This window comes from Notechis scutatus, chromosome 12 (assembly GCF_049901735.1).
Source record: "Notechis scutatus isolate UNSWTSFEM ecotype Mainland chromosome 12, rNotScu1.2, whole genome shotgun sequence".
NCBI lineage: Eukaryota > Metazoa > Chordata > Lepidosauria > Squamata > Elapidae > Notechis > Notechis scutatus.
Window position 1 is genome coordinate 575,287 of NC_142020.1, and position 23,181 is coordinate 598,467.

General features: G+C 49.8%; 1 protein-coding gene across 2 annotated transcripts in view; it reads left to right on the top strand.

Moving 5' to 3' along the window:
- Positions 1-1,684: 1,684 nt before the first annotated feature.
- Positions 1,685-23,181, top strand: part of NHERF2 (NHERF family PDZ scaffold protein 2) — an 83,264-nt gene continuing 61,767 nt past the window's right edge. The window contains exons 1-2 of one of the 2 annotated variants that reach the window (XM_087973082.1): positions 1,685-2,124; positions 8,739-8,996. In XM_087973082.1, coding sequence (XP_087829208.1) covers positions 1,687-2,124; positions 8,739-8,996 — 696 coding nt within the window. In that variant the 5' untranslated portion in view covers positions 1,685-1,686. The remainder of the gene's footprint in view (positions 2,125-8,738; positions 8,997-23,181) is intronic. The other variant, XM_026683604.2, reaches the window with a different exon arrangement.

Here is a 23,181-nt window from a genome sequence, read left to right on the forward strand (position 1 = left end):
TCTGGGTCGGCCTCTTTGCTCAGGAGGGACTGGCCATGTCCAAGGTGAATGAACACCGCCCCTTGTCTGTGCGACTTACACAATTTCAGCCATGTATTTTTGGATAATGATGTCACCAGGAGGAGGAGGAGGAGGAGGAGGGGCAAGGTAAATATCCATTTATGTTTTGCTGCCAGCAAGAACACAGACCAGGTATTGGAGTCTGGCCGAAACTGGTTGCCGCAGAATTTCCCAGCAGTTGCGGGAAAAGATTAACCCAGCTTCCCTCTAAGAAGCCGGGTTGGAAATTTCCACCCTGCCACCGGCTGCCTGACCTGGGCAGGGAAGCCCCTGGATTTGCGGCCCAGCCCAACTTTTCCTTCATGGAGAAAGAAGGGACGCTCACATTCATGTAGCATGGATGTAGAAAAATGCAGGGCAGATCCCAGAGGATTCTAAAGGCAGACACCCTGAAAGTCAAAGGCAGGCTCTCTGTATATGCACAGAGACACTCTCGTAATTGCTGATTCACCCAATCTTAACATGATGCAAAGTATAAACTGATGACTGATTGATGTGCCTGCCTGGGAGAACAGAGACCCAGAAACCCCCTTTGAAATCATTTGAGGACCTGATTTGGGCGAGATAAAATTGGGGGATGCTCCCAAGAAAGAGGGGGTGCTCTCCTCTGACTAGGGGGGGGGGCAAGTGTAATTAAACAATAAGGAAATAAATATGGAGCCAGCTATCCAGCCCTGGCAGGGAATTATTCGGCCATATAGAAGAGTACCCATAAATCTGCATTCTGTTAGTATCATGCAGAAAAATTCTCCTATTTTTCTGCCAATGTTTAATCAGCCTGATGAAAGAGAATTTGCTTTTCAAATTTCTTTTGACCAAGAAGAAAACGTAATTGAAAACCTGAGGATTGGAGGCTGATGTTTTGGAAGGTATTAAGTGATTCGGTAGCCCAGCCACCTGCAAGTGGACGGTCCGGTTGGGCCTTTCGCCCCTCCACTATTCCCAACCAATGACAGTAGGTTGAAAAGCCTGTGAAGAGGAATGGAGAGTGAAGGCTGTGGCGTTTCCCCCTAAAGCCACATCTCTCGGGGCAAAAGAAATGAAGCGCAATGCAGATTTTGGGCACAGCGTTATTTTAAATATCGGTTTGCTTTCAGGGCATGAAAATGACAGCCTGGCATAGCAGCAGCCCTGCCACCTCGGCTCCCTCCTCTTTCAGCTGCGCAGTGGTTCCTCGGAGCCCCCGGCAACAACCAGGCTGAGGCCTGAAAGCCCCCAGGCGCCCCAAGAGCTCGGCACAGGCCGCCCCCCCAGGAGCCTAAGCTCCCTTCGGGCGGCTCTGCTGGGGGGGGGGGCTCTCCGGCTCTTTTGCTGGCCTCGACGCAGCTGCCGCTCAACGGCGGCGCTTCTCGCCCGAGCACGGACGTTGAGGCCAAGAGGTTCCAGGGAGGAAGCCAGGCGAGGCCCCCTCAGCCCCGGCCCGGCCCCTCGCAACTCAGCCTCCCCGAAAGAGCCGGCTGGCGCTCGGGCCCCGCTCCCAACTGCGCGCCCGGCCCCGCCCGGCCCTCGCGGGGGCTCCGCGCTCCGCGCTCTGCACGCGCCCCGAGGCGCCCTTCCGCGGCCGGCCCTCCCCGCTGCCCGCCTGCCCCGCCCGAGGCGGGAGGGGCTGGCGCAGGGGGCGGAGAGATGGTCGCGGAGCCCCGCCGGAGCCGGGCAGCTGCGGGCCGCCCTCGCCGCTGGCCGCCTGCGGGCGCTGGGGGCGCCGTTGCGGAGCGCGGGGCGGGGGCGGCCCGGAGACGCCCCCGCGCCGAGCGCCGCCCCGCTGGCTGGCTGGCTGCTGCTCGCCCGGCCGACCCGTCGGAAGCGGAGCGGAGGAGCCAGGAGCGGCGGCCGGCCATGGCCCAGGAGGAGCAGGGCGCGCCCCGCCGCCGCCAGCCGCGCCTCTGCCAGATGCTGCGCGGCGAGCAGGGCTACGGCTTCCACCTGCACGGCGAGAAGGGCAAGAGCGGCCAGTTCATCCGCAAGGTCGAGCCCGGCTCGCCGGCCGAGGCGGCGGGGCTCCGCGCCGGGGACCGCCTGCTCGAAGTCAACGGCGTCAACGTGGAGAAGGAGACGCACCACCAGGTGGGTCCGCCGGGCAGACGACGAGCCTCCCGGGCGGCGCAGGCTACCTGGAAGAGCCGGGGCGGGCGGAGGGGGGTTGCCCCGAGAGCCCTCAGCGCCCCGGGGAACAAAAGGCCCCCAGATCCGCTCTCAGCCGCTCTTCGGGGCACTTCGGCCCCCGACGGGAGGAGCTCTGGCGGACTTGGAGCGGAGAAGGTGCCAGGAGGCCCTGGCCGGCTGGCCCGCCCGATAAAGGCCGCTCCGGGCTCCTCCCTGGGTTATCGGGGCAGGCAAGGCGAGGGACCTGACCCGTGGGGGGCTCGGGCCGCGGAGAGCCCTCCCCCATAAAGGCCCTCTCCCGTTTGCACATCTGGGCTGCTTCCCCCTTGAAATCGAGGCCGAGGGTCTGGTGCTGGGAGGGGCCCCCAGGTGCTGGCCAGGTGAAGCCTCAGGTGGCAGGTGGTTTTGGAGTGGTCCCCACCTAGCTGGCACCTTCCCAGGAGTCTCACAGGGAGCCAGACTGGCTGGGAATTCTGGGATTGGTCCCAAGAGCCCCAGAGCGGCCGGGCTGCCAGGGGCTGTTGCAGGGATGGAGATCAGGCAACTTGGCGGGTGCCTCTGCAGCTGTGGTTTAAGGGGGGCTTACACTGAAAGGACCCATGTGCTGCAGGGAAGGGAGAAGCCACGGGACAGCCTGCCGGACAGGGCCGGGGGCAGAGGGGATTTGGGTTGCTAGAGACCCCGCAGCAGCTTTTTGGGGGGTGAGGAGATGCAGCTTTTCCACGGCTTGCTTTCAATATTTCAAGCCTGGAGAAATGAGCGGGTGAGGAAGGACCGGCTTCCCCCTCCAAGCTGCTTCGGAGGACTTGCAGGAGGAGAGCGGAGGAAGTTTGCTGTGTAAATGGAGTCCTCTTTCCCTGCTGCGTATACAAAAGAAGCCTGGGGCTCGCAGGAGGCGCTTAAGGGAGCCATCCAAAGGCCTGAGGAACTGAAGAGGATGGCCGGGGTGGCCACGCTGGCTGGGGAGTTCTGGGGCTTGGGCCAGAATAAGGTGGAAGGTCCCAGGTAAAAGCACTGATCCCAGAATGAGGAGACCATCCTCAGCCTGGAGCTCTCTGGAGGGTTTGGCCTCTGTTTACTCTCTGTAATCTCCACTGGCTGACACTGACAGGTTGCTACAAGGTTAAAGTGGGAGACCCCCATGGAGGCGTCCTTGCCACCCCTGCCCTCTTGCCAGCTTGTGCTGGGCTCCTTCGCTTGATGGGCCTGGGAGATCGGCCAAGTGTGTGCGCCTTCCCTTGGGATGGTGTTGGGGGGGCAGCAGAGTCTCTCCTTCTGCCTCTGCTGGGGGAGGGGGCTCCTGGCTCAGCTCAACGCTGCTTTCCAAGGCAGAAGCCAAAGACGGGCTCTGGGCCCGAGGTTCCTGCCGCTTGGCCTCTGAAGGGGAGAAGAAATCAGCTATCCCATAATGATATAATCACACCCCCAAAGTAAGGCATCCCGCAGCAGCTCTTGGGTGGTAATTGAGATGTTTTAGTCAGGAGAGAAATTATAAGACTGGGCGGCCACCCGCAGGCAGCCATCCACCAGGGTCCTGAATGAGGAAGGGGCTGTGCTACAAACCCTCATTGGGGAGCAGCCGTTATCGTGATTCAGTCAGGTCCTTTAGCTTTTCCGCCTGCTGTCCAGGGCGAAGTTTCTAGCATAACCCGAACTTTTCCCCCTGCCAGCGCCAGCCTTGCGAGGCAGGCTGGGCTGAGAGGGAGCCTCTGGCTGGTGGGCCTGGCCCCTTTCCCTCCTCCTCTGGGGCAGAATCACAGGGAAGGAGCCAAGCTACCCGCTGCAGGGAGCCAAGGAGACAACCCAGAAGGTGCTTCCCTAATGAAAGGGGTGATGTTAATGAAGTTCTCATGGCCAGGAGCCTGGGATGGAAGCCGGCCAAACGAGGGAGAAATGGGCAGGAGGAAAGCTGCCGGCCTGACCCGTGTGGAGCGGGCAGGAGGGTTTGTGTCTTCGGTTGATGTTCTGCTTTTTTGCCTGGGGGCTGCCGAGAGCCAGCTTGCCCTGCCTTTGCCTGAGACTGTCCGTGGCCCTTTCCAGCAAGGAGAGACTAGCTGTGTCTCAGAGAGGAGTCCGAGACCAGGCGGTCACTCCCCAGGACAGCCGTGATCTCTCTGCATGGAGCCAGCCTGCGGCTCGCTTGTCACTGTCTCCCGTACCTCGCTCTGCTTTCCTTGGCTCCAGGCTTCCTTCCCGCCTCTTGGCAGCACCTCTGGCCTCCCTGCAAACTCCTTTCTGCAACCTCTGCTTAACTGAAACTTGTTTGCTCAGAGGCTGAGGTTGGAGATCAGCCGAATGGGGAGAATGGAGCAGGTTGAAATCCGCCCTGGAAATTTTCCCAGGCCTTTTATTTGGGCAAGGACAGGTCAAGTGGGGTGGATGGCTTCCCGTTCCCATCGGTTTCTCTCTCCCATTGAATGTGCCTGAGGGAGCAGTGCTGGACCAGCAGTCCGTCATGCCACACAGGGGAGGAATCGAGGCTTCCTGGTTGTCCCTCAGAAAGGGGGGCCTCGGGGAGAGGGGCTGCAAGTAACCCCTGGGGACGGAAAGCAGCGAGCTGTTTGGGGCAGAAAGAGCTGCCAACAGCCACAAAGGTAGATGGACTTGGCTACCTTGGGGTGACCAACAGCCACATCCTCCCTTTCTTCTTCCTAGCTGAAAAGGTATAAACAGGTGGCTAAAGCATCTTTTTATGGGCTGAGGACTGATGTGCAGGATGTAACACCACAACGTTTTGAGCTCGTTCTGTTCTCCCTGGGGAACTGCTGCTTTGAAGGCACCCTGGGCGAGGCTAAAATCCTTTGGGTCAGTCGGTGTATCGTGGGAACTAGATTCCATCTGGCTTTGTTAATTTGGGTTTGGGACTACGAAACCCTGCAGCAGAATTCTCACACTGGGGAGAATGGAGGGGTGCATTCCAAGGCAGAGGTGAGTGAAGGCGGGGAGATAAATCATTTGACTGGAGAAGGTACGAGGCTCCTGCCTTGAGCAGACGTAGGACTACAAGACCTCCAAGATCCCTTCCTCTCATTCTGGGCGATGATGTCATTATGCAAACTCCGTTGTGAGTTACATTCTTGCATCAGATGTAGGGGAGATTCAAGGACTGAATCCTCCCTATTTGCATGATAATACTCCTGTGTAGGCGTCATCCTTGTTGCATCATTGCTATTGGCTGCTAATGCTGCTTTTGCAAATCTGAGAACATCCTTGGCCAACCTTGAATGGGACCCTTGTTGACTTTTCTCCAAAGTGGCCTTCCCAACTCCCCTTCATGGTGTTGCCCAGGGCTTTTCAACCTCAGCAACTTTAGGGTTTATGGACTTCAACTTCAACAAGCATGCTGGCTTGGGAATTCTGGGAGTTGCAGTCCACACAGCTCATAATTGTAAAGGCTGAGAAACATAGTGTAACTGAGAGGTTCGGAGCTCATTCGTGGGGTTTCATAAGTGATGTGGAATTAAACTGCAAAATCCCCCAATTTATTTGTGGCCATTAGTTGAATGTGGCAGTGTTTTTCTGAATCCCAGTCAGGTTCCCACAACTCTCTAAGACAAGTCACCATATAGTTTGTTTGGTTTCTCCTGAATGCGTAAATTTTTGATTTGTTGCAGTGATATCTCTCTATTAGAAAGGTAAGAGGTGTCTCTATTTTGTATAATTTCATTGTGAAGTCTGGCAACTATAATTTGCATACCCTGATTTCCTGCTTAATGTGCCAGGTGAACCCAGGCAGTTGTGGCTAAGTAAAGCTTGGTGTGGCACAACATGCCAATTGAGTTACAGACTGGTTTTTTTGGGGGGGCTAGATGTTCTTGTACCCAACTTGGCCTGCAGATGCATTAGGACAGGGGTCTCCAACCTTGACCACTTTAAGACCTGTGGACTTCAACGCCCAGAATTGAAGTCCACAAGTCTTAAAGTGGCCAAGGTTGGAGACCCCTGCATTAGGACTACAAGTTCCAGAATTCCCACCAATCTCTGTTCTGGCTCCCTATTGGGAAGAACAGAAGAAATGACTTCTTGGGCTAGGGTTGCTCCTTGAATCATGGAATCGTAGAGCCATGGTCTCCTCCTTTTGAACCTTCTCAGTGAATATTTCCGCATAGCACTAACCAGTCAGCTTTCAGTTTAAATGTTTTGCGTGTTTGTGCCTGGGCATGTGCGTTTGTGTCTGTATTTACAGTTGACATTTTGGACTCCAAACCACAAGGCTCTTTCCTTGTCTTCAGGACAATTCCAGGCATGCTTATTAAGAAGTGAAGTGTGACCAACTGTGGTTGGAGGCTCTGCCCCTGAATCATTTCTTCAGATCCTGATTTCAAAATGTGCAGATTCTAATCCACAATTCCCTGCGGATATGATTCAGTGCAGCGCCTAGTGGTAATAATACGGAGGGATTCTCTTAGGGAGAATTGGGGTGTTTCCTAAGTGGGCATCTTTAAGCAGAGGCTGCATTGCTGGGTGTTCTGCAGGAAAGCAGAGAGGATGGCCACCAAGAAGCCTTTTCAGGTTCTTCCCAGCTGCTTGTTCAACTTTAGAATTTCTCCATCAAAGGAGTGGGATCTTTTTTCCCCAAATGTCAGCAGGAGGAGAGATTTAGGGTTGCCACTACAGATGTGCCAGGTGTGGGATTGAAGGAAGGGGGGAAGCTGCAGAGGCCTAGAGAAGGCATTGTGTGGTGAAGGGCAGGGCATTAAAGGGGGGGAGGGAGGGGGGGAGAAAAACCAGGCTGCACTCATGGAATTTCATTGAAATGTTTTTATCCTTTGGAAGGCAAGAAAAATGACAGGAAACAAAAAGGAGGACAGAGATGACAGGATAGCAAACTGGGTGGAAACAAAAATTTAAAAACCTCTCCAAACAGCCAGGGGAAGAGCAGCCGTGTCTTCAGGCCTCAGGCCGCTTCCGAACACCTGCAGGGAGGGGGGGGGGGTTCAGGTCTGCCTGTCCCAGAGGGCGGGCACTGCTCCAGGCGAGGGGTCTCAATGGGTAGCATTGCCTGATGGAAGCGCCCTAACCCTAATCCTGAGTCGGCTGGGCCGCTGGCAAATCAGCAGCGTCCCATGGGCCTATCAGAGCATGCCCAACCCTGCCTTCTGGGCCAGTGGAAGCTTCTGAGTGGTCTTCAAGGGCAGCACCTATTGCAGTAGTCAAGTGGTGGGAGAACCACAGCCTGAGTGACTGAAGGAAGACCTGGCAGCCTGGTCTAGAAAAGGGCGCAACTGGTTCCCCAGATGAAGCTGTGCAAAGACTTTCCTGGCGGTTGCTCAGTCTCTTTAATCAAACCAAATGATTCCCTCCATGTAATACTCATGATGGTCCAAAGCTGCTGTAAGTCATCGCTGTCTGTAGGGGCAACAGCTATGAAAAAGCTCTGTTGGTTCTGGCCGGGATGAGTCCTGAAACACACTCCGGATTCAGAGGCAGATTCTGCCTGGGACTGGATGCTGTCCACATTTACCAAAACGTTTTATGCGCAACTCGCTGCTTGAAATGCTGATTGGCTTACCTGACCCCCTGCTTAAAAACAAGCTCACCTCTTCCAGAGGGGGAAGGACCGGGCCCCTCGCCTCCTGTCAGGGAGCGCTTGCTTGCAATATTGCGGGGGGTGGGGGGGTGGGGGGGGAGCAGACTCTCCAGACCCCCTTCGCAGCTTGTTGTGGGCATGTGTTTGAATCAGTCCCAAGTGTGCGAAAGGCAGCCGATGGTTTCCAGATGCTGAGCTACAGGTGGCAGCCCTGGCAGGTCGCATTGAGGGAGCTGCTTCCCACCGGCCTCTGGCTTGTTCAGGCAGAGCAGCCCATTGGAGGGTCCGAATTCCTCGCTGTGAGGCCGGGTCCGGGGCTTGGTCTTCAAGGCAGAAAGGGAAATGTTCGGAGGCTGGTTCACAGGGCGCCAGACAATCGGTCTGCACCCTCCCAGAGGCTGTGTGAAGCAGCTTCAGGATGCCAAGCCAGGCTGTGCACAGGGGGAGCTGCCCCTCCCTGAATGTTTCCCCTGCAGCGGGTGGGGCCGGGGGCCAGAGGGGACGGGGTTGCCCCGTGCCTGTAGGGCTAGAGGCTTTTTCTGGGAACTGATCGGGAGAAGCAAAACGTCTTCAGGGAAAACAAAGTCCTTTTGTGGGGTGGTGTATTAAGGCCTGAACCCCAGGAAAAGACTCAGCCATTGGATGGGCTCCTCTCTCTGTACCCTGCGCCCCTTTTGGCAGTGGGAAGATCTTCCCGGCCCCGGCCAAGGGATAACTAAGAACTGCAGGTTTAGAGCAACATGTGAACTGCAATTGATTTAACCAGCCTCAAGCGTCTCCCTTCCTCTTCAGCCCCTGGCACCAGGCTGGCCTCCCCGGAGACGCTCCCTTTCCCCGCCAAATGAACAAACCAACACAGCCTTTTTGCCGCCCTAATTTTTATTTTAATCCGCCTGCCTTTTAATGTCAGCTTAAAGCGATTGTGTTTCTGCTCTCCAATAGATGCTGCTCAGATTTCCCCGCCCCCATTTAGCAAACTTCTGTTCTTTTGGAGGGTCTTTGCTGATATTTTCTTCTTCTCCCCCACCCATCTGTCCTTCCCCAGGTTGTGCAACGCATCAAAGCAATTGAAGCCGAGACCCAGTTGCTGGTGGTGGACAAAGAGACCGACGAGCATTTCCGGAGTCTCCGCCTGACCTGCTCCAAGGAGGCAGGGTGGCCGGTCATGGTGTCAAACCCTGAAGCGCCAGCAGGCAAAGGGCCCCATTCCAGCAATGGGGACTCCTGGAAGGCTCCGGCCGAGCTGAGCGGCAGGAGCCTGAAAAGGCACAAGCACAGCTTAGGCTCAGAGAGTGGGAAGAAGGTAAGGCTGGCTGGCTGTTCCTGGAGACGGAGGGAAAAGCTTCCTCTATCACCGTCTGCAGAGCTTAGCGGGAGTGGAGGCGAGGCCCCGGGGCCCTGAAGTGCCAGCCCTGGGAGCCCCTCAGCAGAGGCCTATTGTCATGCTCCTGTTGGAATCTGATTCCGAGGACGAGGACGAGCAGCTGACAGGGAGTGGGAGTGTGGCTCCGTTGGCTGTGGAGGAAAATGGGGAAGGGCAAAGTCCGGCTGGGTAGACCAGAGAAGAGGTAGAACAAGACAGAGGGAATTTGGAGGAAGACCCAGGCCCACCCCCTCTTCATCCTAGGGTATGCAGGGAGGAATGGAGAAGGGAGCAGTGTGAGTTGCATGGCTTACGGGGGAGGAAAGGGCCCTGATTCCATTCATTAGCTGCAGCTGGGAAGACAGTGTTTAAAAAGGGAAGTTGCGCACAGCAACTGGTTGGAAACAAATTGTGTATTATCTTGCTTTGTGGAGGCTTATCTGGGTTCCTGGCATCTTCCCAACTGTGTGTGTTTTGTTGGCCTTTGAAGTCTGCAATTCCTTCTCCTGCCCTGTCAAGTTAATTACTGCAGCTTGGCTTGTTTGGATTTTTAGTTACAGTTTGTATGTACTTTGTTTTCGGACTGAACTTCCTCCACTTAAAGACTGTTCTTGGGAGAGTTTTTTCTCCAGCCAAAGGTAACTGGACATTGGGGGCAAAGTTGGAGGTATTAAAGGGACTTTTCTTACTTATGTGACTGTGTTGCCTTTGTGCCACGCCCTTTTGGGTCATCACACCTGTCTTCTCCCTCTTGGATGCTGCCAGGCGCATCTGGCAGAGGGACCCCAAAGGCTGGGCTGGGGCCCTCCTTGGCCTGATCCAGCCTCAGGGTTGTCCCAGGTCCTTTACACTGTTCCTTGCAAGTCACCTTGTCTCTCCTCCGGATCAATACCGGATTTGGGCTTCAACCCCTTTCCAAGCATTGAACCTGCCTGTTGCTGGACTGGCCTTTCCTTGTTGGGCCATCTGGCATTGGAGGAACCGGCATTAGTGAAAGGTCTAAGTAGCAGTTTTCGTTTCTGGCAGCAAACAAAATCCGTTTCTCCAAATCCGTTTGAATGGGCCCTCAGCCGATGCCAAGTCAGTTTGCTTTGCCTTCCAGGGTGAATTCAAACCCTTCCCCCCCTTGCCTCGATTTCTCCCCTTGTGCAGAGAACGAGAGCTGGAGGTTGAGTGGGGATGCCAAAGGAGAGGCAGGTGGGGTGTGGAAGGCTTTGAGCCCAGGAGGAAGGCCGTTCCGTGTGGGGCTTCGGAGTGGCAGAGGGCACGAGAAGGAGAAGCTGTTTCTCAGAGGAAGTCAGTGCATGCCACGTTACGACAGAAGCACAGCCAGACCCCGAGTGGCTGATTCTGCTGCTCGACTGGCCCCACCTGTGGCTGCTGTGGCAAGTTCCGTGGGGGATCCAGGCAGCTGAGCTTTTCCTCCAAAGAGCCAGACCAGCATCAAGAGAAGACTCCAGCTGGGACTCCAGCTGGGGGCCTCTGGGTCCTGTCCTTGGAAGCAGTAGGGAAGTGCTCTGGCCTTCCAGGGAGCTTTTCCCGATTCCCACCTCCAGCCGGGAGCCCTGGGCAGGCTCCCCCATCCAGGCACGCCTGAGAGTCAGCGCAGCCTCTCAGCTTGGGAGGGGGTCTAAAGTCAGTTGCTCAACTTATGACCACAATTGGAACTGGGGTTTTGGTCCCTAAGTAATGTGGTTGTTAAATGAGTCATCACATAACCAAGCTGGATTTTATGGCCATTTTTTCAGTGGTTCTTAAGCAAATCACATGGTTATTAAGTGAATCTTGCAGTTGTTAAGTAAATCCAGCTTCCCCAGTTGATGTTGCTGGGTGGAAGCAAACTGGAAAGGTTACAAATCCCAATCATGGGACCTCAAGATGCTGCAGCCGGTGGCAAAAGTGAACTGGTGCCCAGGCTCCCAAATTTGAACACATGATCGTGAAGGTAGTGTGACAGCCGTAATTTTGACAACAGGTTGTAAATACTTGTACCAAGGCTGTTGTAACTTTGAACTGTTTTTAAACAACCTGTTGTAAACCAAGGACTACATATTGATGAGACAATATTTATTCATTTAATAGCATTAGCCTACAAATGTTTGGAACGCTAATTTTGCACTGTTTGATCTTGATTGCTGAAATGATGTGGTCAGTTTCATTTGCATTGGGATGAACCTGGTGGATAGTTTCCTGAAGAAACTATTTTTCTTTTCTTTAACCTTGCAAATGACAAATTAATGGAGAGGCTCCGCTGTAGTTCCTCCATATTTTATGCAAATGCCTGTGAACACAGCATGGATCTGTAAACGCATTTTGTGTACATTGCTGTAGCCCAGGAATTCCCACACCAGGAACCCTGATTAAAAGGGGGCCTGAGAAGATCAGCGTGTCCCATCAACTCCTCTGCAAATTCGCTTCCGCTCTTGGTTGGCTTTTCCCTTAGAAAAACAAAGTGGAATAGCCCAGAGCGGTCACTGTCAGGCCAGCTTTAGGACACTGAAATGACGTCTGCTGGGAACGCAGCAGCAGGGTGGGGGTGGGGAGACCAGTAGGATTTGGAGTTCCAGTATAAATGAAGGAGGTTGCACTTTTTTTCTGGAGGGGGGCCCCTGAAACCTTGATCTCCTGAACTACAAACAAAGTGGAGAAAAGAATGTCCTCGAACAGCTGTAGGAGTGGAGGAGGAAATATGCATCTCGGAACTAGCAGCTGTTGCAAAATGATGCTCTTGATACAGTTGTGGGTACCTTACGCCCAACCCCGTTCATGGCTCTGCAGTTGTGTGGCAAAGAGTTCCCTTCTGCCACCTATACAAAGTGTGTTGGATTGTCACGTCCTTCTCTCTTTGCTAGTAATGGGGAGGAGAGGGCAAAGAAACAGATTGAAGGAAAGCATGCTGTCACTTCAGAGCTTGGTAGGAGTTGCCCGCCTGTTTTGACATTTTAAGCTTTGGTGCACCGTCCACCCTGCTGTGCTTGAGGGGGTTGAGCTGTCCAACAGTTATGGCAGATGGTAGAGCCTCCGTTAAGCAGACGTCATATCAGCTGATGGCCCTTACTTTGCGCAGGCTGCTCCATACTTTTCCTAATTGTGTCTTAGATGCAACTTTCAGGTTTTGATGCACTGCAGAGTTAAATGTTGCTGTCCAAGCACTTTTACTTTATTAGGTGCCTGTGCATTTTAGAGAAGCAGGTACAATTAAGTTAAGTAATTTTCTGCATGAAATGAACTAGAAGGGATTCTAAAATTAACCGAATCAGACATTGTGTTTTGGTTATCAGGTCTAGGCTGCAAAAATGTGGACAAGCAGCAGATGCCAAACTATAGAGAAGATATAAACCCTTTGCTACCAGGTGGCGGTTGTCTGAATGTTTTGCTGCCTGCCTCAAATTGTCTGCTAAAATGCAAGAGTGGGTGATAAAAGGAAAGGATTACCCTGATAATCTGGGTCCCCCCAAGAGATTGGTGGCGCTAAGGGATTTGAAATCCAGCTTTATCACATGTCCAGGAACAATGGCTAAAGCTGATGCATGGATGGAGACAGGGCACGGAGTGAATCCCCCGAGCCTCGCTGGCACCTCTGCCGCCTGGCACCTTGCGGTCCTCTTCTCAGTCCAGTAGAAACAGCCCTGCATTGTTTGCCCTGGGTCAGCTGAAGAACACAATGGCTGGCATATAAAAGGGGCACTTGGGTGTCGCCTGGTTTGCAGGAGGCTGCAAAGAACGTCTCTTTTCAAAAATGAAAACCGTAGTTGAAGAATGAGCTTTGCTTTCCACAAAGATGTTGCCCGTGTTGCTGGGTCCAGCCTGAGGGTCTTGGCTCACTCAAGACCCGGCTTTGTGACCGAAGTCTCTGGTGCTTCCACCAGGGCTCCTTTAAGAGTGCAAAGCTTTCTCCGGTCCTGGAGAAGTTCTCTTGGCACGTTGCACCAGAGAAGCTTGGGGGGGGGGTTAAACTGCAAATGATTGCCCCTTCAGTTGGCTTCAGATTTGTTTCTGGGGAAGATTGGTTTATGCAATCAGATGTCTGCATTTATCTTTTTTTGGGGGGGTGGAATTGTGGTTTTCACATTCTAGGCAATGTTTATGAGCATCCTTGGTTTGTCTTTTCCCCTTTCTCTCTGTGCCCAGAGATTCAACCCCGTGGGAAGAAGAAGAGAGAGATGGCATTGTTGCCTGCAGGGATGTTCTTTGGAACTCCCAAGGTAGCCCCCCAGATGGGCATTCTCTAGTGGTCTTCTTTCCAAGGATGAATCAGTCTTGGCTCCCCATGTTTTTTAAAGCATACTTGAAAATAATAGAAAACCCTCCTTCTAGATCCTTGCCCCGCTTGGTTTGGTCATGAGGCCAGATGCATGCTGCTGGAATTGGGAAATGGCTCGTGCTTCTCTGGGGAAGGGGGAGATGCCATCTGCCTTCATCCAGAACCCATCGCTCAGTCCAGCCGTCTTGGAGAACTTCTGTCTTTCTCCAACCTTCTGTTGTTAGCAAAGGTCACAACTGCAGAAGGTCTTGGAAGAAGCAGATCATCCCAGTCGGATTCAGGCATGGTCTCAGGGTGGAAATGGCATTGGTTGCCTTGATTGGAGGAAGTCCTCCTCCTGGTCCTCCTAGATCCTCTGATAAACTATTGACTGTGGTATCAGCAGGACAGCCTGCAGAAACTAGGGGAGGAGGAGGCGGCGGCTCTGCTTTGCAGGGATTCTGCTCCTGCCTGATATGGAGGCTCCACTCAGCATTTGCGGGGGAAGCACGACTGAGCACACTGTGGCAGCTCCAGGGGAGGATGGTGGGCTTGATTCTCTCCCCACATCACTGAATCTCTGCACTGAACATGGAACCTCTGCCTCTCGGAGAGAGCACCGCCAGTTTGGAAGACCATCAACAAATGCCGATATTCCTTCATTACACCTTCCATCCAGGTTGGGGTGGGGGTGGGTGGGAATGGCTTTGCTCGATGCATGAGTTGCAGCCTTGCCTTGCCAAGTTGAGGGGGCCTTGGCGACAGTCACTCATCCCTTGATCCCTGTGCAGGTGGACCACTGCTGTGCATTCCAGTTGGGGCTGCATTTGAAGGTAAGACTGAAGCAAGACGTCAGCTAACTGTGGAAAGCAGCTGTTGTAGAATTGCGTCTGTGGATCTCTTGGCTCCGTTCAGGAGTCTGGCTATCCCCTCTAAAGCCCTGCACCGCATGGAGTCTTGCCCACCTGTTTAGGTGTCTAGGAGGTTCCACCTGCTCAAGAAGTAAGAAGAATGTAGACCAGGAGCCAAAGCTTCTCTCTGGCAGCCCCAACAGTACGTGGGATACGGACGTTTGAGCCCAGAAGACCTTTAAATGGATCCCTGAGGATCACGGGGGCGCTTTGAATTGGCTCCTCTTTTTGGTGGGAAGGCTGCTGTTGGGGAGAATCCAAATAAATGGAGTTAAATGGCCCAGTCATTTGATGCTTCATACAGCCTTCTAGGTTGTGGTTTATTTAAATCATAGCCATGGTAGTCTAAGTCCATATCATGTTTGTACATCAGGTTAAACTGTGTATTATTTTGACCATGGTCTGTAGAACAAGCTACTATGTGGTGTCCTGATTTACGCCTGACACTTGTCCTAATCCTTGTTTTGAAACTACATTAACTGAAGTTCGTCCTCCACGAAATATAACATGGCTGTTTTTATGTGAATTTAATGTCTGATGTGAATTGCAACTGTGGTTCTGGTCTAGGATGCTGTGTGTGAACTCGAATGGTACCGCTGGCTCAACAAACCACAGTTTGCAAAGGCCAGGCTGTGGGTTGTGCGCGCCCTCCGTGCTCCCTGTGTTACTTCAGAGCATCCTTCTCTGCCCCTTCCCCTGTTTTCTCCGGCCTGGCCTGGGAACTTGGGTCGCCTGCCTGTCTTTGAATGGGCGTATTGGCAGGAAACCCCTCCTGAAAAGGAAGGGATCCACCCCAGAGCAGAGATTTCCTCTGCAGCGGTATTTTTAGTGAAACACAAAGCAAGTGGAAAGGAACAGGAGGTTGGAAGGAGATTAAATCAGGGTGGGCTGGTCCGGGCCTGTTTTTGTTCCCGGGGACACGAGTGCGAAATGCCGTGGCTTTCTGGACCAAAGAAGCGGCAGATTCCCAGCAGAAGCAGGGCAGGCGGGGGTGGGGGGCTTGCCAGGCAAAGGCATTTTGGTCCAGACTTCAAAGGTGGAGGAGGAGTTGAGGCTTTGGAGGCAAATCCCCCACTTTCCAGTTATGTTGCTGGCCCTCATGTTTTCAGCGAGATGCAGAGATGACACCAAGGAGGGGCAGAAGGTTATTGGCAAGATGAAAGAATATTTCTAGCCCAAATCCAGAAGCTCTGTTAAAGAGGGGTTTTGTTGGGGGTCATGTTGGAGCATGACTTGCCACCTTGGCAACTTCCAGATGTGCGGACTTCAACTCCCAGAATTCTCCGTAATTGTTCATGGGGCAGGAGAAGTCTGGGAGGCAAAGTCCACCCAGTTGGAGGTTGCCTGGATCAGATAACACGGAAATAGAGGCCACAGTAGGACAGGCAAGGTGAAGAGTGTGGCGTGTGCTCACCCATGCTTTGTTTAACCATGGTTTATTAAAGAATTTATAATTGAGTTTGCAGAGTACAGTATGCCATAATGTCTGTGACAATATCTACATAATCTATTGTATCATAGCTTAATGTAAAAGCAGCTGTTGTGTATCTGACAGCAGCCCCAGGATTGCCAACACAACGACAGCATCCTTTAGGTTGCCCAACCTGGAATATTTGAAAATCTTGGTTTATGTCCGACAGAATAATTGACAAGTACCACAGGAACTGCAGTGCTCAAGCGGAGGGGGTGGCAGAAAGTTCCAAAGGACTGTAGTAGCTCCTCCTACGGAGTTGTGGTGGGGTGTTTATGGGGAACCCCCTCCCCCCCCTTTCAGCAGCCATGCAACTTCCCCACTCTCTGCTTATATAATGTGTGTTGCCAAAACGCCTGGAAAGAGTTTTCTTTTTCCAATGTAACTTCTTCTTTTCTGGGTCTTAAGAGGGGACATTCCTCTCTCTTTCAGGGACTCCTAAGAGTATGAAAAGCCTGTAGACCAAACCGGCTCTCCCCTTCCAGGGTGTTGATGTTTCCCCCATGGCTGAGTCCAGCGGGTCAGCCCCCCACACCATTTTCTTCTGGCTTCTGTGGAGAACCACTCTCGCCTCTGGATTTCACATTCTTCCAAGGGTTTTTGAACTCCATTTGCTGCTTGGTGGAGCTCAACCCCCCTTTCGGTGGATGTCCTTCAGAGCTGGAACTGGGTACCACTCAGGATTGTGTTTGGGTGGAGCAGCCCATAAGCCCCATACAATGATGGGACGTCCTCAGAAAAGATCGGACTAGTTTTCTGATGTGCTTGTTGGGTTTCAAAAGCTCTGAAGTTAATAGCAAATTCCAAGGCAGTTTGAGGATTGATCTGAGTCCTCTTCCTGATTCTCTCTGGCTGTTTTTCAGGAGAGGGGAGCCCCCTTACCAAGGAGCCCGGTGGGGCTTTTGTTCTTGTTGGATTACAAAAAATTAGGAAGGACTGTGAGCTTGATGGGCCTTGGTGTGTCCAGGGCAGCCCATTGCTTAGTCTGGCTTGGAGAAGGCAATGAGAGCAGCAGAAGCTGAGGTCAGGCAGACAATTCTCCAGGCGTTTTTCGTCCCTAAAAGAGCACCTGAGATCAGTTAACCAGGACAGGTGGCGCATGGATCTTCTCCAGCTTGAGTGGCTAGAGGTCGTCACAGATTTATGCAGAAACATTGAAGATTCAAAAGGGTTTGCAAACTTTTAAGCACTGCCATATGCTGCATGCTGTCACCCCTCGGCTTTGGGGTCAACCTTCCGTTGTTTGGTATAGTACCACTTTATACTGCGCTGTTGACACATTTGGAATCCTGCATCCAGTTCATGTTATAAAAAAGATGCTGAGACCCTAGAAAGAGTGCAGAGAAAAGCAACCAAGATGCTTAGGCTAACCCTGGTGATGAACAACTGAGAAACTCGGAATGTCTGTTCTAATGGAAAGAAGGACTTGGGGAGATATGATAGCAGTCCTCCAGTACTTGAGGGACTGTCCCAGAGAAGAGTGGGTCAACTTATTCTCCAAAGCACCTGAGGGCAGGACAGGAAGTATTACATGGAAGCTTAACAAAGGAAGATCCAACTAGAACGAAAGAGACATTTCCTGACAGTGAGAACAATTAACCAGTGGAACGGTTTCCCTCCAGAAGCTGTGGGGGCTTCATCACTGGAGGCTTTTAAGAGATTGGACAGCCCCTTGTCTGGAATGGTATATGGGCTCTCCTGCTCCAGTCAGAGGGTTGCTAGAAGACCGCCAAGCTCCTACCTGCCTATGACTTACACATTTAAATCCACACATTTACAACAACCTCTGCTTTGTTAGGCCCTTCTGCACGGTTGCTCTGGCCATTGCGAAGATTGTCAGGATGGAACAGGATTCACAACAACTCCATTGAAACAAGACTTGTTGCATGAACCCCAAAGTGGTCCGAATTGCTCTGCCAACCGTGTTCCCAAGTGGGATTTCATCCAAGCATCATTCCTGTCCAGTTGTCTTTGGCTTCTGTAGGGCTCTTGGGTCAGACGCCTTCAGATGACGGCCGTTCCTCAGATATAGAGAGAAAAGTTGCCGCTCCAGATGTTCCAGCTGGTTGGACCAAAGGTGGAATAATGAATGCTGCACCAAAGAGTCTTAATGCTCTATTGATACAGTATTAAAACAATACTGTATATAAATAAATACCTAACTGCATATAAAAATACAGTATTAAAACCTCATATAAAAATCTCAATATAAAAGAAAATAAGAATGACATTGCCATAGGTGTATACTACAGGCTACCCAACTAAGCAGAAAAAACAGATGCACTTTTTGCTAACCAATTAACAAATATATGTAGGAAACACACTACAATAGTAATGGGGGACTTCAATTACCCTAACATCAACTGGAAGACTAATTCTGCACCAAGTGAGAAATCGAATAAATTCCTGACCAACTTAGCTGACAACATATAAATAACAAGGAAAAAAAAATCAAAGAAACAGTTGGTCCACTAAAGAGAGAAGACAGCAAGCAAGTAACAGGCAGTAGAGAGAAAGCAGAGCTGCTTAACTCGTTCTTTGCATTGGTCTTCTTCATGCAAAAAGAAACTATAGCAAAACCTACCAAAAACCTAACTGTAAAAGATGGACTAGAAATAAAAATTAAAATAAGCAAGAAAATGGCTAGAGAACACCTGTCTGAACTTGATGAGTACAAGATCAGATGGATTACATCCAGAGTTCTGGAACTGGCAAATGTTATCTCAGAACCAAAAATCCTGGATCACCAGGGAACTACCAGAGGGCTGGAAAAGAGCTTATTTTGTTCCCATATTCAAGAAAAGGAAGAAAAAAAAAACAGACCCAGGAAACTACAGATCAATTAGCCTAACATCAATACCCGGGGAGATTCTGGAAAAGATAATAAAAAAACAGCTCTGTGAATATCTAGAAACAAATAAAGTAATAACTAGAAGCCGGCATAGGTTTGTTAAAAACAGATCATGCCAAACCAATCTTTTTTCATTCTATGACAAAATGACTAAATTAGTAGACCAGCGGAATGCTATGGACATACTTAGTATAGTATACTTTAGCAGGGCATTCGACAAAGTAGATCACATAGTATATTTCACATATTCCACATAGTATACTTCACATAGTGTACTGTGGAGTATAGTATACTATACTATACTCTACATAGTATACTTCACATACTCCACATAGCATACTTCAGCAAGGCATTCGACAAAGTAGACCACAACCTATTTCTTGGTAAGCTAGAAAAAGGTGGGATAGATAGCATCACCACCAGTTGAATTTGTAACTGGCTGACAAACCGTACTCAATGAGTAGTCCTTAATGGTACTACATCTCCATGGAGGGAAGTAAGCAGTGGGGTGCCACAAGGTTCTGTCTTAGTCCAGTACTCTTCAATATCTTCATAAACAACTTAGATGAGGGAATAGAAGGGGAACTTACCAAATTTGCAGATGATACTAAGATGGCAAGAATAGCTAACACCCTAGAAGATAGGCTCAAGATTCAGATGGATCTTTACAGACTTGAACCCTGGGGCCTAGCTAATTCAACATAGAGAAAAGTAAAGTCTTAGGCAAGAAAAACCAAAAGTACACATACAGATTAAGTGAAACCTGGCTTAATAGCAGTAACTATGAGAGGAATCTTGGAGCCTTAGTGGACAATCAAATATGAGCCAGCAGTGTGTGGTGACAGCCAAAAAAGCCAATGCAATCCTAAGCTGCATTAACAGAGGGATACAACTGAGATCAAGGGAGGCACTAATGCCACTCTGTAAAGCCTTAGTAAGGCCACACCTAGAGTACTGCATCCGGTTTTGGTCATCACACTATAAAAAATATGTTGAGACTTTAGAACAAGATGTTAAGCTCGACTTCATTGAGGGCCACATCAGGGTTGTGTTTGACCTGGGGGGCGTGGCCAGCTCGACATCCCTCATGTCAGGGGCACCTCTGGTGGCCAAGTGCTAAGGCAGGACTTCTCTCAGACCCTCCCTCTCATTATAATCTCCCTCCCTCCCTGCCAGCAAAAATGGAGCTGGGGGGGGGGCATGCCCCTGGGCCCTGTTTTCAGCCACGAAGGCCTCCTGCAGCGAAAAACTCTGTTATCATTCTGATACTTGGTTTATCTTGTTACCGAACCGAATAGAAATCCCATGCCTGTCTAGCAACAGAGATTTAAATTGTTCATCTGTACCTATCTATGGCCCAAAAATGATTGGGCATAATAATTGGTGATTTTTCAGGGAAAAGCTTTCTTGCCAGTCATTTAGAAAAAATGTTAACTGAACTACTATGCAGGCAACTACGGCATTGCTGGTTTCATGGCTACTCTCATAGGGGAGACAATTTCTTTGGTCCTCACCAGCTTACAGGCCCCACCTGGACTTATTTTTTGGAAGAAGCTGTTAAAAAACCAGCTTCCTAGTATTCCTAGTATTGTAATTATTTGCAGTTATGCCTTTGGGCCAGTAGAGATCAATTGTTGATTTTTGGTGACTAAGTTAGCTATTTTGTAAACACCCAAGTCTCCCATCTCATCTATTTTGTCAGGGTGTGATTATCGCTATTGTCCTGCTTTTATTTCTGCATTACTCAAGGTGCCATACATATGATCCTGCCTGCTGTTTTCTTGTCAGCAATAACCTTGTAAAAGGTGGTTTGAACAAGGATTGCTCTGATGTTACCCAGCTGCCGTCTCTGCCTAAGGGAGAAACTAGTACTCCGGCTGTCCTGCTTTCTGGGGCAGCACCTTGGTCACTGCAGCAGGGTTTCATGTTTATATTTAGCCAAATTTCAGATTTGTCCATGTATCCTAAAAGGTTTCCTCCAGGGGCACGAGAGGAAGAGAATGGGCATTGAATTGGGTAGTGAAAAAATAGTTGAAGGGGTCTTCTGCTACCCTCATCTGCTGGACTTCGGCAAAGGATGAGCGGAACCCTACTAAGCCCCCTTCCCCAGTGGCTGTTTGTGTGATATGGCAAATGCTTGCAACCTCTTCGAGAATGCTCCAGATATAACTTCTCTGCTTCTTCTGGATCAGCACAAAATATTGCGAACAGAAGCTTCAGTGTGCGAAGAGGTTCTGGTTGCTGCACATTTTATTCAGGAGACTGGTGTACATCAGAACGCTTGCTTGCTTGAGGAGGCCCCTGGATTGAGTATGATTAAAAGCATCCTCAGGGCTTTTAATTAGAGGCTCTTGATGGAGACCACACTTCCCGTGGACGTAAGTATTGAGCAGGAACATCGCAGTCCTTCAAATATAGCAGCCAAACAAGGATGGGGAAGTACTTCCTCTAATGCTGTGTTTCTCGACCTTAAGACAGAGGGGACTTCAACTCCCAGCAGGGTTGGCTGGGGAATTCTGGGAGTTGAAGTCTTTGACTTGTCAAGATTGAGAAACAATGCTCTAAAGCAAGGGAGTCAAACTCACATGGTGGCATCACATGATGTATTGGGACTTCCCCCCCCCTTCGCTAAATTGGGCATGGGCGTGGCCAGTGCATGACGCATATGGCCTGCGGGCTGGGAGCCTTGCTTCAAAGCAGGGGTGTCAAACTCGATTTCATTGAGGGCCGCATAGGGTTGCGTTTGACCTCAGGGGGCTGGTGTGGGCGTGGCCAGCTCAACGTCCTCCTGTTGGGGGCGCCTGTGCTGGCCCAAGTTCTCTGCTCCGTTTTCAGCTGCAATGGCCTCCTGTAACCCTCTGCCAGCGAAAATGGAGCCAGTCCTTCGCTGTTTGCAGGGCGGCCCCATGGACCAGATCTAAGCACCCCACGGGCCGGATGTGGCCCATGGGCCTTGAGTTTGACAGGCCTGCTTTAAAGGTTTGAGTATTGGATAGGATTTTTGATCATGGAGCAAGAAACACAGCAGCAGTGGAGATTTTCGGGTCCACAATAAACCACCTGGACTTTGGATCACCCTGTTCAGTTCTAACACTACACAAATCCACCATATACTGTTTATTATATGTTTCCTTCATCTCTCAAAGAGGCTCCTGGTTTTCTACTTATGCTCTGGATCAAGATGCATAGGAACCAAGTCATTTTCGCATATTCTGAAGCACAAAACCCAAGAAACATTTCTCACCCTCCCTGGAAGAATGAGAATAATAGCAAGAACAATTGCTTGCGTTTTATATATTGAAAAGGACTTCCTGTCTTGGCTTCAGCTTGCAGGGTTTTTTATGCCCAGGTCAGTTTCTTTGCCTGTTTCCTGGGCCTTTTTCTCAAAAAACTTTGTTTTCCCAAAACAAGTATTTTGTGGAAAGGAGGAGCTGGGCCAAAAACTGGGGAAAAAAGAAGCCAAGGCAAATAAGGGTGAAATGAGAACGAGAAAAGAAGGGCAAATGACAAATAATAGTTCCCAAGATATATTTAAGCCAATCAGCTCCTAAGCCAGTCTTATTTTCTTGCATATAGTACTGATTGCATTGAAAACTATTAACTTGAGTCAGAAATCACCATTTCAGAAGGCAGTCTTGTGTTTTTGGGAGCACCCAATATCTCAAGAGTATTAGCCAGATTTGGAGACATAGAATGTCCTTCCCCATTGGCAGCCCGGAAGCAGATGGCCAATCATCATTTTTTTAATTAAAGTTTTATTTGGGTTTTCACACACACAAAATACAAGTAAAACATCTTTTTTGAAAATAGCATGGTCCCCGGGTTGCACTCCTTTATACAGACGCAAACTCAATTTCATGCTCATTTTTGTGTTCTATTCCATATCTTATTACTATTCTGCATTTTCTATTTAGTTTTTCCCCTCTTTTAATTTTCTCAATTTTATTTTGATTATCTCATCTCAATTCAAATCATTATATTTATGCTTTTGTCTGTTCTGTTTCAATTTCATATTATCTTTTCTCATTAAACAAATTTTCTCCTGTAGTTACTAATTGGAGTATGACACCTTTATATCTTTTAATTTTATCCATTCAACTCTTATTTAAACTTTGATATATACCTTAAGGTTATAACATTCAATATAATACATAATACATAACTTCCAATCAAATTCTGCTTGGTACATTCTTATAATACACACTATATTCTTAAAAAAAAAAAGGATTATAAATATATGTAATTAAAACCCTCATTCCATTCCAATTCAGTTCTATCATTAATATTCATTAAAGTCTTAACATCTTTAACATTTCTTTTCAATTAAATATCATACTTCCTTAAAGACACGTATAATCTCCATAATTAATTTTTCCCTTATTTCTCTTCACATATGTTTTATAAATCATTAAATATTCATTTTGTTACATTTATTTATTGACAAACATTCCACTAAGTTACAATAACTATTTTATCAAACATTTTAATCATATATTGTTTCATATTTTTTGAAATTATTTCTGTTTCTAATATAACAATACTATCTTATGTACCTTTGCAGAATCCCTTTTTCAATTAGATTTTCACCCATTATCTCTAAATAGGCCCTGTTTCTCTATATTTTGTTTCTGTCCTTTATAACGTCTTAT